This window comes from Cydia fagiglandana, chromosome 25 (assembly GCF_963556715.1).
Source record: "Cydia fagiglandana chromosome 25, ilCydFagi1.1, whole genome shotgun sequence".
NCBI lineage: Eukaryota > Metazoa > Arthropoda > Insecta > Lepidoptera > Tortricidae > Cydia > Cydia fagiglandana.
The window spans coordinates 4152742-4165523 of NC_085956.1; the positions used below are offsets into that span (position 1 = coordinate 4152742).

A 12782-nucleotide genomic window follows, 5' to 3' on the forward strand; every position below is an offset into this window, starting at 1 on the left:
ATTGCGTGGGCTATCAAAATCGATGCAGGCTGTTAATGGTGTAACTCTAGGTTCATCTTTTCTCTAGATAGCTGCCTACAAACTTCTATTGACTTAATTAAAAAGCTGTTTGCTCTACATCTGTGTTTGCACAATAATTGTTAATGTATTAATGGACAATTATCTATCCAGTTAGTGATAAATCGGTTTTTGATAGCCCTAAACTGATAATTGATAAAGGGTGACGTGACGTTGATATATGCACTTACCCAGTTCAAACCGAATTATTTCTGATAGAATTCTGATTAAACCGGTTCAAACCGGTTAAGCAATATAATTAAAATTCTTTCTGGAGGCTGGAGCTTGAGCCGTTGACGCTGATTGGCGGATTCCTTTGTTTGACATAATTATCGAAAGTCATAATGTAATGATTGTCAGATCATCATTAAGGGGCCCACTGATTAACAGTCCGCCGGACGGTATCGGCCTGTCAGTTGTTCGGAACTGTCATAATTTTGTTCTAACTGACAGGCCGATACCGTCCGGCGGACTGTTAATCAGTGGGCACCTTTAACCATAATTCTGAAACCGTTAACTTTTTAGGATTTTGGTAAGGTTATCCTATAGATAGGTTAAGGTATGAAAGGAAAATTGGTATTGGAAAATCAATTAATTAGAACTTGGAATTTACTGCATGAACACATGCTAAACAATTGAATGAAATTCATGAATCATATAATTATTTGCATGCAGTTGCCAGCCAGCCATTTGACATTGGCCGTGAATGTCAATTTATTTTGCCAATTTCAATAATTTACGCTTTACGCCATTCTGGCGGCTAGTCAAATGCTAGGAAGAACGTGGAAAGTTTAACATTCTAATAAAATTGTTTATTTCTGTATAGTGAATGTATAGCAAGTTAGCAACGCGCCCGCGTCATTCGTGTAAAAGTATTATTTTGAACACCGAAAATTTTCCAATGGTAGAGGCCCGATTCGGATTTTGAAATAGACATCTATTAGATATCTTTTAGACATCATCATCACCAAGATATGATAACGATATGTTTAAAATCTAACCTGTCTGTGACATTTGCGGGATTCTGGAGATACTCTTGAACGATTTCCACAGGATATGACTTAGAGATCCAATTCACATCTAATAGATATCTTACGCTATCTAACGTAAAAGTGACATTGGTTGCCCGAATTGCGCTGCAAAAGGGAACTAGTTGATGTCTAAACTATAACGTATCTAAAATGAATCTAGGACGTGTCGTCTCTTGTGAATATCTTGAAGTTCGAATACGGCAGTAGCTCAATTTTTTGCCAGATTAAAATATCAACTGATACCAAACCTGCGCTATCATGGTCATGTTTTTATCGCCTGTTCCGTCATGCGTCACTTTTGCACTTACATACTTGTTAGAACGTGACAGGCATGGTGACAAGTGATAAAGAGGCGACCATCTTAGGCCTACGCCGGCGTATTATGGATGGCTTTATCCATCTTTATCCACGTGATAAAATAACTGTCACTTTTTAACACCGTGGGATAGAAAGTGACGGACACCGTTTTATCACGCTGTATCTTAGACAAGAACGACCATCATATCCGTACTAACCACGACATTGCGCGACTGGCTTCGGCTAACGCTACGTCTTACGTAGGCGAACAACGCGCGAACGCGGCGCGGCGCGGCGCGGCGAAAGCGGCCGCCGCCGCGCCGCGCCGCCTGACATTCGCGTGCAAATCGCGCCGCACCGCGTTCGCAACGAGATCGCTTACGTAGGACACTTCTATGGGCATCAAAGGATTGATTTCGCCGCGCCGCGCCGCGCCGCGTTCGCGCGTTGTTCGCCTACGTAAGACGTAGCGTAAGGCGACTACCATAGGTTAGAGTGACACAGTGATCGGACCTTTCGTTCCCACCTATGGTTTTCGCCTTAGCCGAAGTATCCTGTGTCCTGTTATTTTAGCGTTCGGGATATAAAATCAAAGTTTAAGGCGTGTGCCAAATTGTCATTACGTATATGTTGTTATTGGTTGTATGTTTCAAATGTTTGTTATTGGCTGCAGTTTGCATGCCAACAATTGTAAAACTCGGACTTTGAACGGCGCGTGAGATTTCTTGAATATTAGAAGAAATTTGGGATGTGGATGTTTATTTTTAAAAATTACTGAGTCCAACGATCACTTTATTAGCAATAGAAGTGACTAAAATTGATACATCAATGAACTTCCTCTATTTTTTTGTTGTTATTTTAAGTGACTGACTGTGTGACTGTTAATATTTGTAAACAAAATAAACAGTCACCGTTCCGGGTATAAGAGCGTTTTCACATTGGCCGATTCGACATCGGATGTCGGATTACCATTTCAGTACGGGTCGTTTTTGTCTACGTGACAGAGTGATAAAACGGTATCAGTCACTTTCTATCCTGCGGAATTCAAAAGTGACAGTAATTTTATCACGTGGATAAATGTGGATAACGCGATCCATAATACGCCTGCAGGAAAACATATGCTAGTAAATGCCCTCATGGCATCATACCTCATGGAAAGAGGAGGTGGCCATAGGAACTCTGTGATAAAATAACGCGACCTAATTGTGTTTGGGGTTTATAATAAAAAACTTATTGCATTAACGCTAGAATAATAAAAATATTAATATTTATTAGGGGTCCCTTTGTTTCCCATAAACTTTAAGTCATAATGTATTGTTTGTCATATTATCGTTAGTCATAAAACTGAAACCGTTAACTTTTCAGGATTTTCGTAAGGTTATTCTATAGATAGGTTAGGATTGTTTTATGGCAATCCTGAAAAGTTACGCGTTTCTGAGAAAAACCAATTATGACTAACGAAAATTCGGACAAACAGTATATTATGACTTAAAACTATTTGGGAAACAATAGAGACCCTATTTATTAATATGTATTTTTAGCTTAATAATACATGAACCTGCAGTAGGTATTTACTGTTACATAAACACAGGATGTACATAAACAATGACTGTTTGTGGAGCTATTACTCCGTCTCAAGGTGATCAACTTCGTGATATCATTATCACTTGGTCGCTTCTAGACTTTATACAATGACGATAGCAAACAATTGACACTAGATGACTGACGAAAAGTCATAAATAAAACCGGCCAAGTGCGAGTCGGAAGTAACATAATGAAATTACGGTTTACGATTTATGACGTATTAAAAAAAAACTACTTACTAGATCTCGTTCAAACCAATTTTCAGTGGAAGTTTGCATGCTGGTAATGTACATCATATATTTTTTTAGTTTTATCATTCTCTTATTTTAGAAGTTACAGGGGGGGGGGGCACATTTTACCACATTGGAAGTGTCTCTCGCGCAAACTATTCAGTTTAGAAAAATTTGATATTAGAAACTTCAATATCATTTTTGAAGACCTATCCATAGATACCCCACACGTATGGGTTTGAAGAAAAATGTATTGCAACCCCCAAAATGTATTGTTTTTTTTTCTATTTTTGTGTTAAAAGCTTAATGCGGTATAGGTATAGTTCTTATAGTTTCGGAAAAAAGTGGCTGTGACATACACGGACAGACAGACAGACAGACAGACCAGACAGACAGACAGACATGACGAATCCATAAGGGTTCCGTTTTTTGCCATTTGGCTACGGAACCCTAAAAAGAAGACTCAACAATTTACAGGTAATATTAAAAGGAAAGTTGATAGAGTTCCGGTTTATCCGGTTATAATATTAGCTGAAAATGGTTGAGCATTAGGCACTGGTCCCACCGCGAGCTAGTAAGCTATGAGCTATCGGCTATAAACACGAACAAAAGATAAGCACTCCCGTGTAAATAAAAGAGACACGGCGATGTTTATAGCTCACCGCTGGGCGAGTAACTATGAATATCGCCGTGTCTCTTTTATTTACACGGGAGTGCTTATCTTTTGTTCGTGTTTATAGCCGATAGCTCATAGCTTACTAGCTCGCGGTGGGACCAGTGCCTTAGACTTCTCGTTCGTCGTGACATCTATTGTCAAGTAGCAGTACTGATAAATCCGCTAGTTGTCGCTAGATGGCGACTACGAAAATAATAAGCGTTTTAATAACAAAACTGATGTACAGTCACCTGCAATAATATGTTACTCTTCGAAGGCCGCAAAAATATCTGACACGATCTTATTTATAGAGCATTAAGAGTGTGACACATATTTTTGCGGCCTTCGAAGAGTAACATATTAGTGCAGGTGACTGTACGGAGTGAGCATTCTAATATGCGTACCTACTTATTTCACTGCTTTGTGTTTCTCGAATAGAGGCTCTTATCAGGGCTCGGAACCGGTTTTTTTTGTAAAACCCGAAATTGCCCAATATTTTTAATTATTTTGTGCTCTTTACGTAGGACTGAATCATGTATTTAGTTACAACTTCGTATTATATCAGTAAAATACTAAACCAAAGAACGAAAACCGGTATTTTTCGTATGAAGAATAAACCGGTTTCCCAGCCTCGGCTCTTATGACATTCTACGCGTTCCAGAACCCCCTTTTCCAATCCGATGGCTTAGAAAATACGATGCTTGAAACAGATTGAAATTGTCGAAGCGTTTTAAATGTGTAGGCGTTGGTTTGATATGTAATAAACAATATCTGCCCACACAGCTGCTCCTTTCAGGCAATCTTCGTGAAATTAATCGGTTCTATAATTACTAAAGTTGACTTTTAATATTCGGAAAAATTGCTCCATTTGGTAATGACACAGAATATTTATTCTGTTATTAAAAAATATACCGGGTGTGGCCTGTAATACGAGAAAAAAATTCAACTGTAGGCTGTACTCCACATACTGACCAACATTTGTTCAGCAACTTTTAAAAATAAGTTGTGGGGTGATTTTTAATACACTTTAAAGTTTATTCTAAGACGCAATGTATTGCGAATTTTGTGATGTTTAAGGCGTGACAAGCAACGTCAATCACAATGATATGGCGTGGCGATGGCGTCCATTGAAGATTATATTTATTTTGTATGAAAAATAGGGACTCTAAATATTCATAATTTTTAAAAGTTGTCGAACAAAAGTGTCACCGTTTGAGGAGTACAATCTATGTTTTAATTATTTGCTCGTGTTACAGGCCACACCCGGTATACGAATAAAAATAAATGACTCATAACTTTATGGGAAACAATAGAGACCCAAAAGAAATATCTTACATCTGTGTTTACTTTTTTAAATTATGAGTTTTATAATGTTTTTCGCTTGTTTCAGGTTTAAACGCGTGCGAAAAGAAATCATACATATTCCTAAGAAAGGAGCTACCAGTAAGGTATGTATACACATTATTTTATAATATTTTAAAGTCTATGCGATTTCCGTCTGTATGTTACCTTCTAATCGTTGTAATACTGATGGCAAAAGATCTCTGTTGTCTGTAAAGTCGGTTTACGGACGATAATTTTGCCTGATAACGTCATAAGAAAACATTACTTATTACATTACGTAACGTTACCATGGAGATCCGTCCACAACGTTACCATGGAGATTTGTCCACAACGTGACACTTTTTCGTGCATGCTACCGGTGTTCATCGATTTATAAGAGGTTATCACAAAATTACTTTTATATATCGCCTTAATTGCCGAAAATGTCACGAAATAACAAATGAACGTTATTGTTATTACAAATATTTCACTATCGTTGTTTTTAAATGTTATCATCGTGTTTTGAATTATATAAATAGTTTCTTTTGTAGATTAAAGTTATCTTATTTACTAGATACAGTAGATACCTACCTACTTGTTATTATGTAAATAAATACAGTTTATTAGTCTGTGTTATGATAAAAAAAAATGCTGTAATGATTTGAGGGGCAACCCCACGCCAATGACCTTCGATCTGAATCCCTTAGGTTTCTAATGTTTTTTGTAGCGTATCATATTAACAGCAACGGCTTTAAGCAATATAGTATCCCATATGTACTTCAAGTTTATTGTCTTCGAGATATTTGGCATTTTACAATTGAACAATTTTAGACTAAAAAACTGGTTTTCTGGCCATAACTTTTGTGTTAATTAGTTTAACATTAAAACACTATAGACTTGTTTTTCGAGACGTCAAAGATGAACTTAAATAATATATGTAGATTTCGTACATGTAAGATCCTTCACTGCAAACTAGATACGAAAAAAGTGTTTTTTAGACAATGTTTAAAAAAATCATAAAAATAAGTCTTAATTTTTTTCAAAATCCGGTGGCCAAAACCGGAGATAAAAGATTAAAAAACCCATAACCGTTTGTCTTATAATTTTACCTGTAGTGCAAAAAAGCCCATACGATTCAAAACTTGTCAAAAATCGATGAAAACCTCTGGTAGCCCCTTAAGGTTGTGGGGGTCATTCATAAATTACATAACACGAATTTCATGATTTTTGACCCCTCTCCCCTCCTTGTCACACTTGGCATAGACATGCTCATTCCATCTATACATCAGTTGTTGTTGTTACCAAAACCAGGCGTGGCTCACTCCGCGATTTCGTCGCTTTGCTATAGGTAGCTAAAAGTACATCCGTTCCACCCCAATTTTGGGGAAAGCCATAAGCCGCGCTTGGCGCTGTCGCCACCTAGCGGCCATATCTGTGCTGATCGTGACAGACGCGTTTTGTTAGAGAGTGAGTCTTCTGTACCTAGTACTATTATTTATTCTGTGCCAAAACGCCTATTATTTTCGTGGTCGACATCTAGCGTCCAGTAGCGGAATTATCAGTACTCCAAAAACCACTGTTTAGAAGTTGACGTATCTAAAAGTTGTTAAAATCTTAAAATTGAAATTAATGTGTGATACTTTCAAACAATTTCTACCAACATTGAAAGTGGCTCTATATAAAAAAACCGGACAAGTGCGAGTCGGACTCGCCCACCGAGAGTTCCGTACTTTTTAGTATTTGTTGTTATAGCGGCAACAGAAATACATTATCTGTGAAAATTTAAACTGTCTAGCTATCACGGTTCATGAGTTACAGACAGACGGACGGACAGACGGACATCAGCGGAGTCTTAGTAATAGGGTCTCGTTTTTACTTTTTAACCTTTGGGTACGGAACCCTAAAAATTAACTCTCACAGTGACCATCATTCGTCACGAGACGTGTAGTAATAGGAATGATTTATCCTTATCATTAGGGATCTAATCATCATCATTATAAACCGGATATAATTGCTAGTTCACAACAGTAGTTATTCTTAGGCCTACTTGCACCATCCCACTAACCAGGGGTTAAGCGGTTAAACCATTAACCTAATGTCAAATTGTACTGGTAACCATGGTTACTCCACCGATTAACCGGTTAACTCCGGGTTAGTGAATGGTGCAAGTGGCCCTTAATGAATACGCCCTCTAACCGGTTACACTAATTACGGATGATTATTTACTTTAGACGTAATACGGTGCATCCTTTTTAATCATTCATGAAGTGAGGGGCCATCTGGGTGGACGAATTTGTAAAAATGTTTACTCTGAAGTTTCAAAATAAATAGTTTCGTACTATTAGAAGTATTAGAATAAATAAAATTATTTTTAATTTGTTTTTATTTCAAGTGGAGACACTACTACCTATACATATAGATTATAAACTGAAATGTCGCTGTGGCCCGGTGGCCGAATGGCACAGGCACCTGCCGCGATAGCAGAGGACGCTGGTTCGATTCCAGCCTGGGGCACTGAAGGCCTTGGTCACTTTTTCTTAGTATAAGTATGACATTTATTTCAGTTTAAATAATTTCTTCTTTGACTAAATACGATACGAGTCTTCAAATATCATATACTCATACATAATATATCATACATACATACTATAGAGTCATCGTATGCGGGTATGTGTACAGAGATGTAGTGCATAATTATTTTCCTTCGTGTTTTCGTAGTCTTGTTATTTCAGTCAGTCTCGGTACAAAAAGTACTGACGTTGACAATACGATGGAAAACAATTATGCACTATACACTACATGTGTATTTTTTTTTATAAGAATGATTTGAATAATTTGTTTTCTTTCATTGCAATTTAGGTATAGGTAATTATTTTCGAATTAGAATTCCTTACTGAAAAATCTGACTTGAAATTATATTGATCTCGTTTTGAATCTACTGATTTATCTGGGTAACTTTGAACTTGTATAACCGGTTAATTTTTATAACCGGTTTTTTTTCTTCATATCCGCGACACCGAGCTGGCATTTTTAGAACCGAACTTTTTTTAAAGACCTAAGAATTCTATTCTTTAGTTCTTTGTCAACTTAAAAGTTCATTGCCTACATCGTAATAATATTAATAATTCTCAATTGACTAGCAAAACCGGTAAAACTAAGCAATCTATCCCATAAATCGTCTCTTTCCAGACTGGCGAACATAATGAAAGAGATAGCGCTACTACCGGAGAATCTTCTTCGTATGCCTTCGGTTGGTCTCGTGAACCAGTGGTACGAGCGCTCCTTCGCCGAAATCATCAGGTTCGAGAAGATGGATCCGGAGCAGAAAGTGCTTAGCGAGTGAGTATATACCTCAGACCGTCTAGCAGAAGTAGTCAGAAATTTTATGTTAAAACTTTTGTCCGAAGTAATTATAATGCTATTCGTACAGATATTCAAGATATAAGCAAAAATATGAAAAAAAGGTACCTTCAACCAAACCAAATTTCTGGAGAAACGCACAGTAGACGCCTAGATTAATACTTAAAGGAATCGCGTACTAATACTTTCCTTTTTTAGATTCTGCGAGCGACTAGTCCACATCCGAAACCGGCATGCGGACGTAGTTCAGACCATGGCCCAAGGAGTCTTAGAGCTGAAGGAATCACATGAAGTGGACTGCGGGGTGGAGCACTCCATACAATACTTTCTCGATCGGTTCTATATGAGCCGCATCTCCATCAGAATGCTGATCAACCAACACAGTGAGTACCATCAGATAGCCACGTCTCTGTCTAACATGACTGTCTCTCTCTAACTCGCTGTACCATCAGGCCATGGCCCAAGGAGTCTTAGAGCTGAAGAAATCACATGAAGTGGACTGCGGGGTGGAGCACTCCATACAATACTTTCTCGATCGGTTCTATATGAGCCGCATCTCTATCAGAATGCTGATCAACCAACACAGTGAGATTAGATTAGATTAGATTAGATTTCTTTATTTCAAGATGAAAATTACACTATAAATTTGCTACATTCGTCAAAATTATGTTTATCTTCTCATCATGATCGTCAAAAATTACATTATATATTTAAAAATAAAAAATATTAAGATTAATAAAATTATGTCTCCCAATAAGGATCGTCATGTACAAAGAAAAACATGTCAAACAATTGAATATAAACCAAGTTAACATTAAAGTCGATGTCAACATAAATAATTTGTAACTGTCATTAAAATGTCGAATTTAAACATAAAAATATCACAAAAGAACAAAATGTCATGTTTAAAATACAAATCTACAATTTAATAATAAATATAATTACATATGTTGTTACAAATTCAATTCCATGTACTCATTTACAGAGTACAGAGGGTTATCCAACAAAAGGTTTCTCAATTTGCGCTTAAATGTTTCGTCACACGGCTCATTTCTCAGAGCGGCAGGTAGGTGCTCGTAGTAAGTAGGGCCGATTACTCGTGGGTTCTTTCTTGAAAGTGCCATGCGACGGGGAACTGTTCTCAGACGCCCTGCAGCTCGAAGCAGTTTGCCCGGAAAGTTAATGCGTGCAAATTGGGATATATTCTGTCTTACATATATCAGTACATCGAACAGGTACTGTGAGTAGTGCGTCATTATACGTTGAGAACCAAAAAGCTCTTTACAAGGGTGCCTGTCTTTCACACCGGCAAGTGTACGTATTGCGCGTTTCTGCATTATCAGAACTCTTTTGGCATCTGTTGAATTGCCCCAAAGCAGTGAGCCGTATGCCATGATAGAGTGGAAATGCGCAAAGTACACCTGCTTTAAGGCTTCTGCTGAGATAAGTGGTTTCAGTTTTCTCAACGCAAACGACGCACCACCCAATCGATCACAAAGGTTGTCTACATGGCACTTCCAATTTAGAGTGTTGTCAATCATAAACCCTAAGAACTTACTCTTTTCGCACATGGGCATCGGAAAGTTAGCCATGCACGGTGGCAGTTGAACCTTTCGACCAGAAAACAACATAATATTTGATTTAGTATAATTAAGCAATAGCCCATTTGCTGAGAACCATGCCTCCAATTGGTTGCAAGCATCATGAATTTTTAAAGCCAGTTGGTCATAAGAGCTTGCACCAACTAACACAGTTGTGTCATCCGCAAACAATACAGACAAGCCAGCTCCAATATTCGATGGCAGGTCGTTGACAAATAACAAAAATAAGGTATTTCCAAGGGATGAACCTTGGGGAATACCAATATTTATATCTCCTGCATCAGACTGGATTGACTTGCCATCTGTGAGTAATTTCACGACTTGTTTGCGGTCTGACAAGAATGAGGTAAACATTTCATGGGCACTGCCTTTGATTCCGTACATTTTCAATTTTTTAAGCAATAACTCGTGATTTATGACGTCAAATGCCTTTGACAAGTCGCACAGTATAGCGGCAATCTTATCCTTATCGTCTAACCCTGTCATGATAGAATCGAATATCCTGTATGTCGCGGTGGTTGTCGACATTTTTTGTCGGTAAGCGAATTGGTTTTCAGTGAGCAGGTTATTCGATTCTATATGAGTCATAAGGTGAGACGATAGGACAGATTCTACCATTTTTGAAATGGTGGGTACTATTGTAATAGGCCTATAGTTATTGACGTCACACCTGTCACCCTTACCCTTGAAAACTGGACACACTCTTGTGTTTTTTAGCACGCTAGGATACGTACCAGTTTCAAAAATAGTATTTATGAGAATGACAAGTATGTCGCCAATAACAGGCCACAGACACAAAATAATTTTTGGCGAAATGTCAAAAGCATCGACAGTGTCACCTTTTTTTAACATTGAATGTAACGTCCTGGTCAATAGATCACGTGTGACGACCGGCAGAGTGTAAGATGGTACATTGGTAGTTTCTAAGTGCCTCTCAAGATAGCGTGTTGATTGCTCCATATCATTTCCTATTGCGTGTTTGCACCCTATCCCTAAAAAGTGTGTGTTAAACGTGTCTGGCAACTCACTACTCTTCACTTCAATATTGGTGTTAGGATCACGGAGACATATGTGGTTCGATCTTACTTTTGTGCCTACCTCCTCATTGACAACCTTCCATATTTCTTTGGCTTTATTGCTACCAGAAGCCAACCTACTCTCAGTGTGAGCTCGACGAGCCTGTAACGCAGTGATCTTAATTATAGAAGAGTAGTGCTCAATACAGTCAGTTAATATGGGGTTGTTGGGATACTGGCGTCTTATTTCGTGAAGGTCATTGTGCTTGCGAACTAACTCCGCTAAATCATCACTTAACCACGGTACAGTGTTATGTTTTTTATGCCTAATCTTCTTGAATGGAAAGTGAATATTCATATAGTATGCCAGAATTTCAAATAATTTAGCAAATTTATAGTCAATGTCAAGGTCAATATTGTAAATAAAATTAAAATCATAATTATCAATGTCAGTATAAAATGAATGGAATGAATTTGCACTAAATAACCGGCGCTCAATCACCTCATTTGACTTTTTGTTATGTTCAGTAGTCAACTCAAACTTTTGAGCGGTATGGTCGCTTATCGCAGTAACCAACGGTGTCACTGAGAGCGTGTCGGGCGCAATGTTGCTTAAACCGCAGTCAATGGACGTCGCACAATCCGCAGTCTCCCGAGTGGGAAACGTTACAGTGTTACGACATCCATAGGCCCTTAATACATCATTAGTGCGTCGTTTTAAACTAGAGTCTAATAAAAAATCCACATTATGGTCGCCAATAATGAGAAACCTTTTGTTTTCGTCAGTTAGCTTCCTTAATAGTAATTCCAAATTCTCAATATAAATGTCAAAATTACCATTACCGGTTCTATACATTACAATAATAATCAAGTTACAATGAATAATTTCTATAGCCGCGAATTCAAAATGATATTGCACGGCAAAAGTAAGTAGGTCATTACGCTGTCGATATTCTGTGCCTTCCTTTACGTACAGCGAAGTACCGCCATGAGTACCATCAGATAGCCACGTCTCTGTCTAACATGACTGTCTCTCTTCCTCGCTGTATCATCAGACCATGACCCAAGGAGTCTTAGAGCTGAAGGAATTACATGAAGTAGACTGCGGGGTGGAGCACTCCATACAATACTTTCTCGATCGGTTCTATATGAGCCGCATCTCTATCAGAATGCTGATCAACCAACACAGTGAGTACCATCAGATAGCCACATGTCTCTGTCTAACATGACTGTCTCTCTTCCTCGCTGTATCATCAGACCATGACCCAAGGAGTCTTAGAGCTGAAGGAATCACATGAAGTAGACTGCGGGGTGGAGCACTCCATACAATACTTTCTCGATCGGTTCTATATGAGCCGCATCTCTATCAGAATGCTGATCAACCAACACAGTGAGTACCATCAGATAGCCACATGTCTCTGTCTAACATGACTGTCTCTCTCTAACTCGCTGTACCATCAGGCCATGGCCCAAGGAGTCTTAGAGCTGAAGGAATCACATGAAGTAGACTGCGGGGTGGAGCACTCCATACAATACTTTCTCGATCAGTTCTATATGAGCCGCATCTCTATCAGAATGCTGATCAACCAACACAGTGAGTACCATCAGATAGCCACGTGTCTCTGTCT

At 38.3% G+C, this 12782-nt stretch overlaps 1 protein-coding gene across 1 annotated transcript in view; it reads left to right on the forward strand.

Moving 5' to 3' along the window:
* Positions 1–12782, forward strand: part of LOC134677149 (pyruvate dehydrogenase (acetyl-transferring) kinase, mitochondrial) — a 53317-nt gene that overhangs the window by 30152 nt on the left and 10383 nt on the right. The window contains exons 2-4 of the mRNA XM_063535608.1: positions 5245–5302; positions 8367–8516; positions 8736–8920. Coding sequence (XP_063391678.1) covers positions 5245–5302; positions 8367–8516; positions 8736–8920 — 393 coding nt within the window. The remainder of the gene's footprint in view (positions 1–5244; positions 5303–8366; positions 8517–8735; positions 8921–12782) is intronic.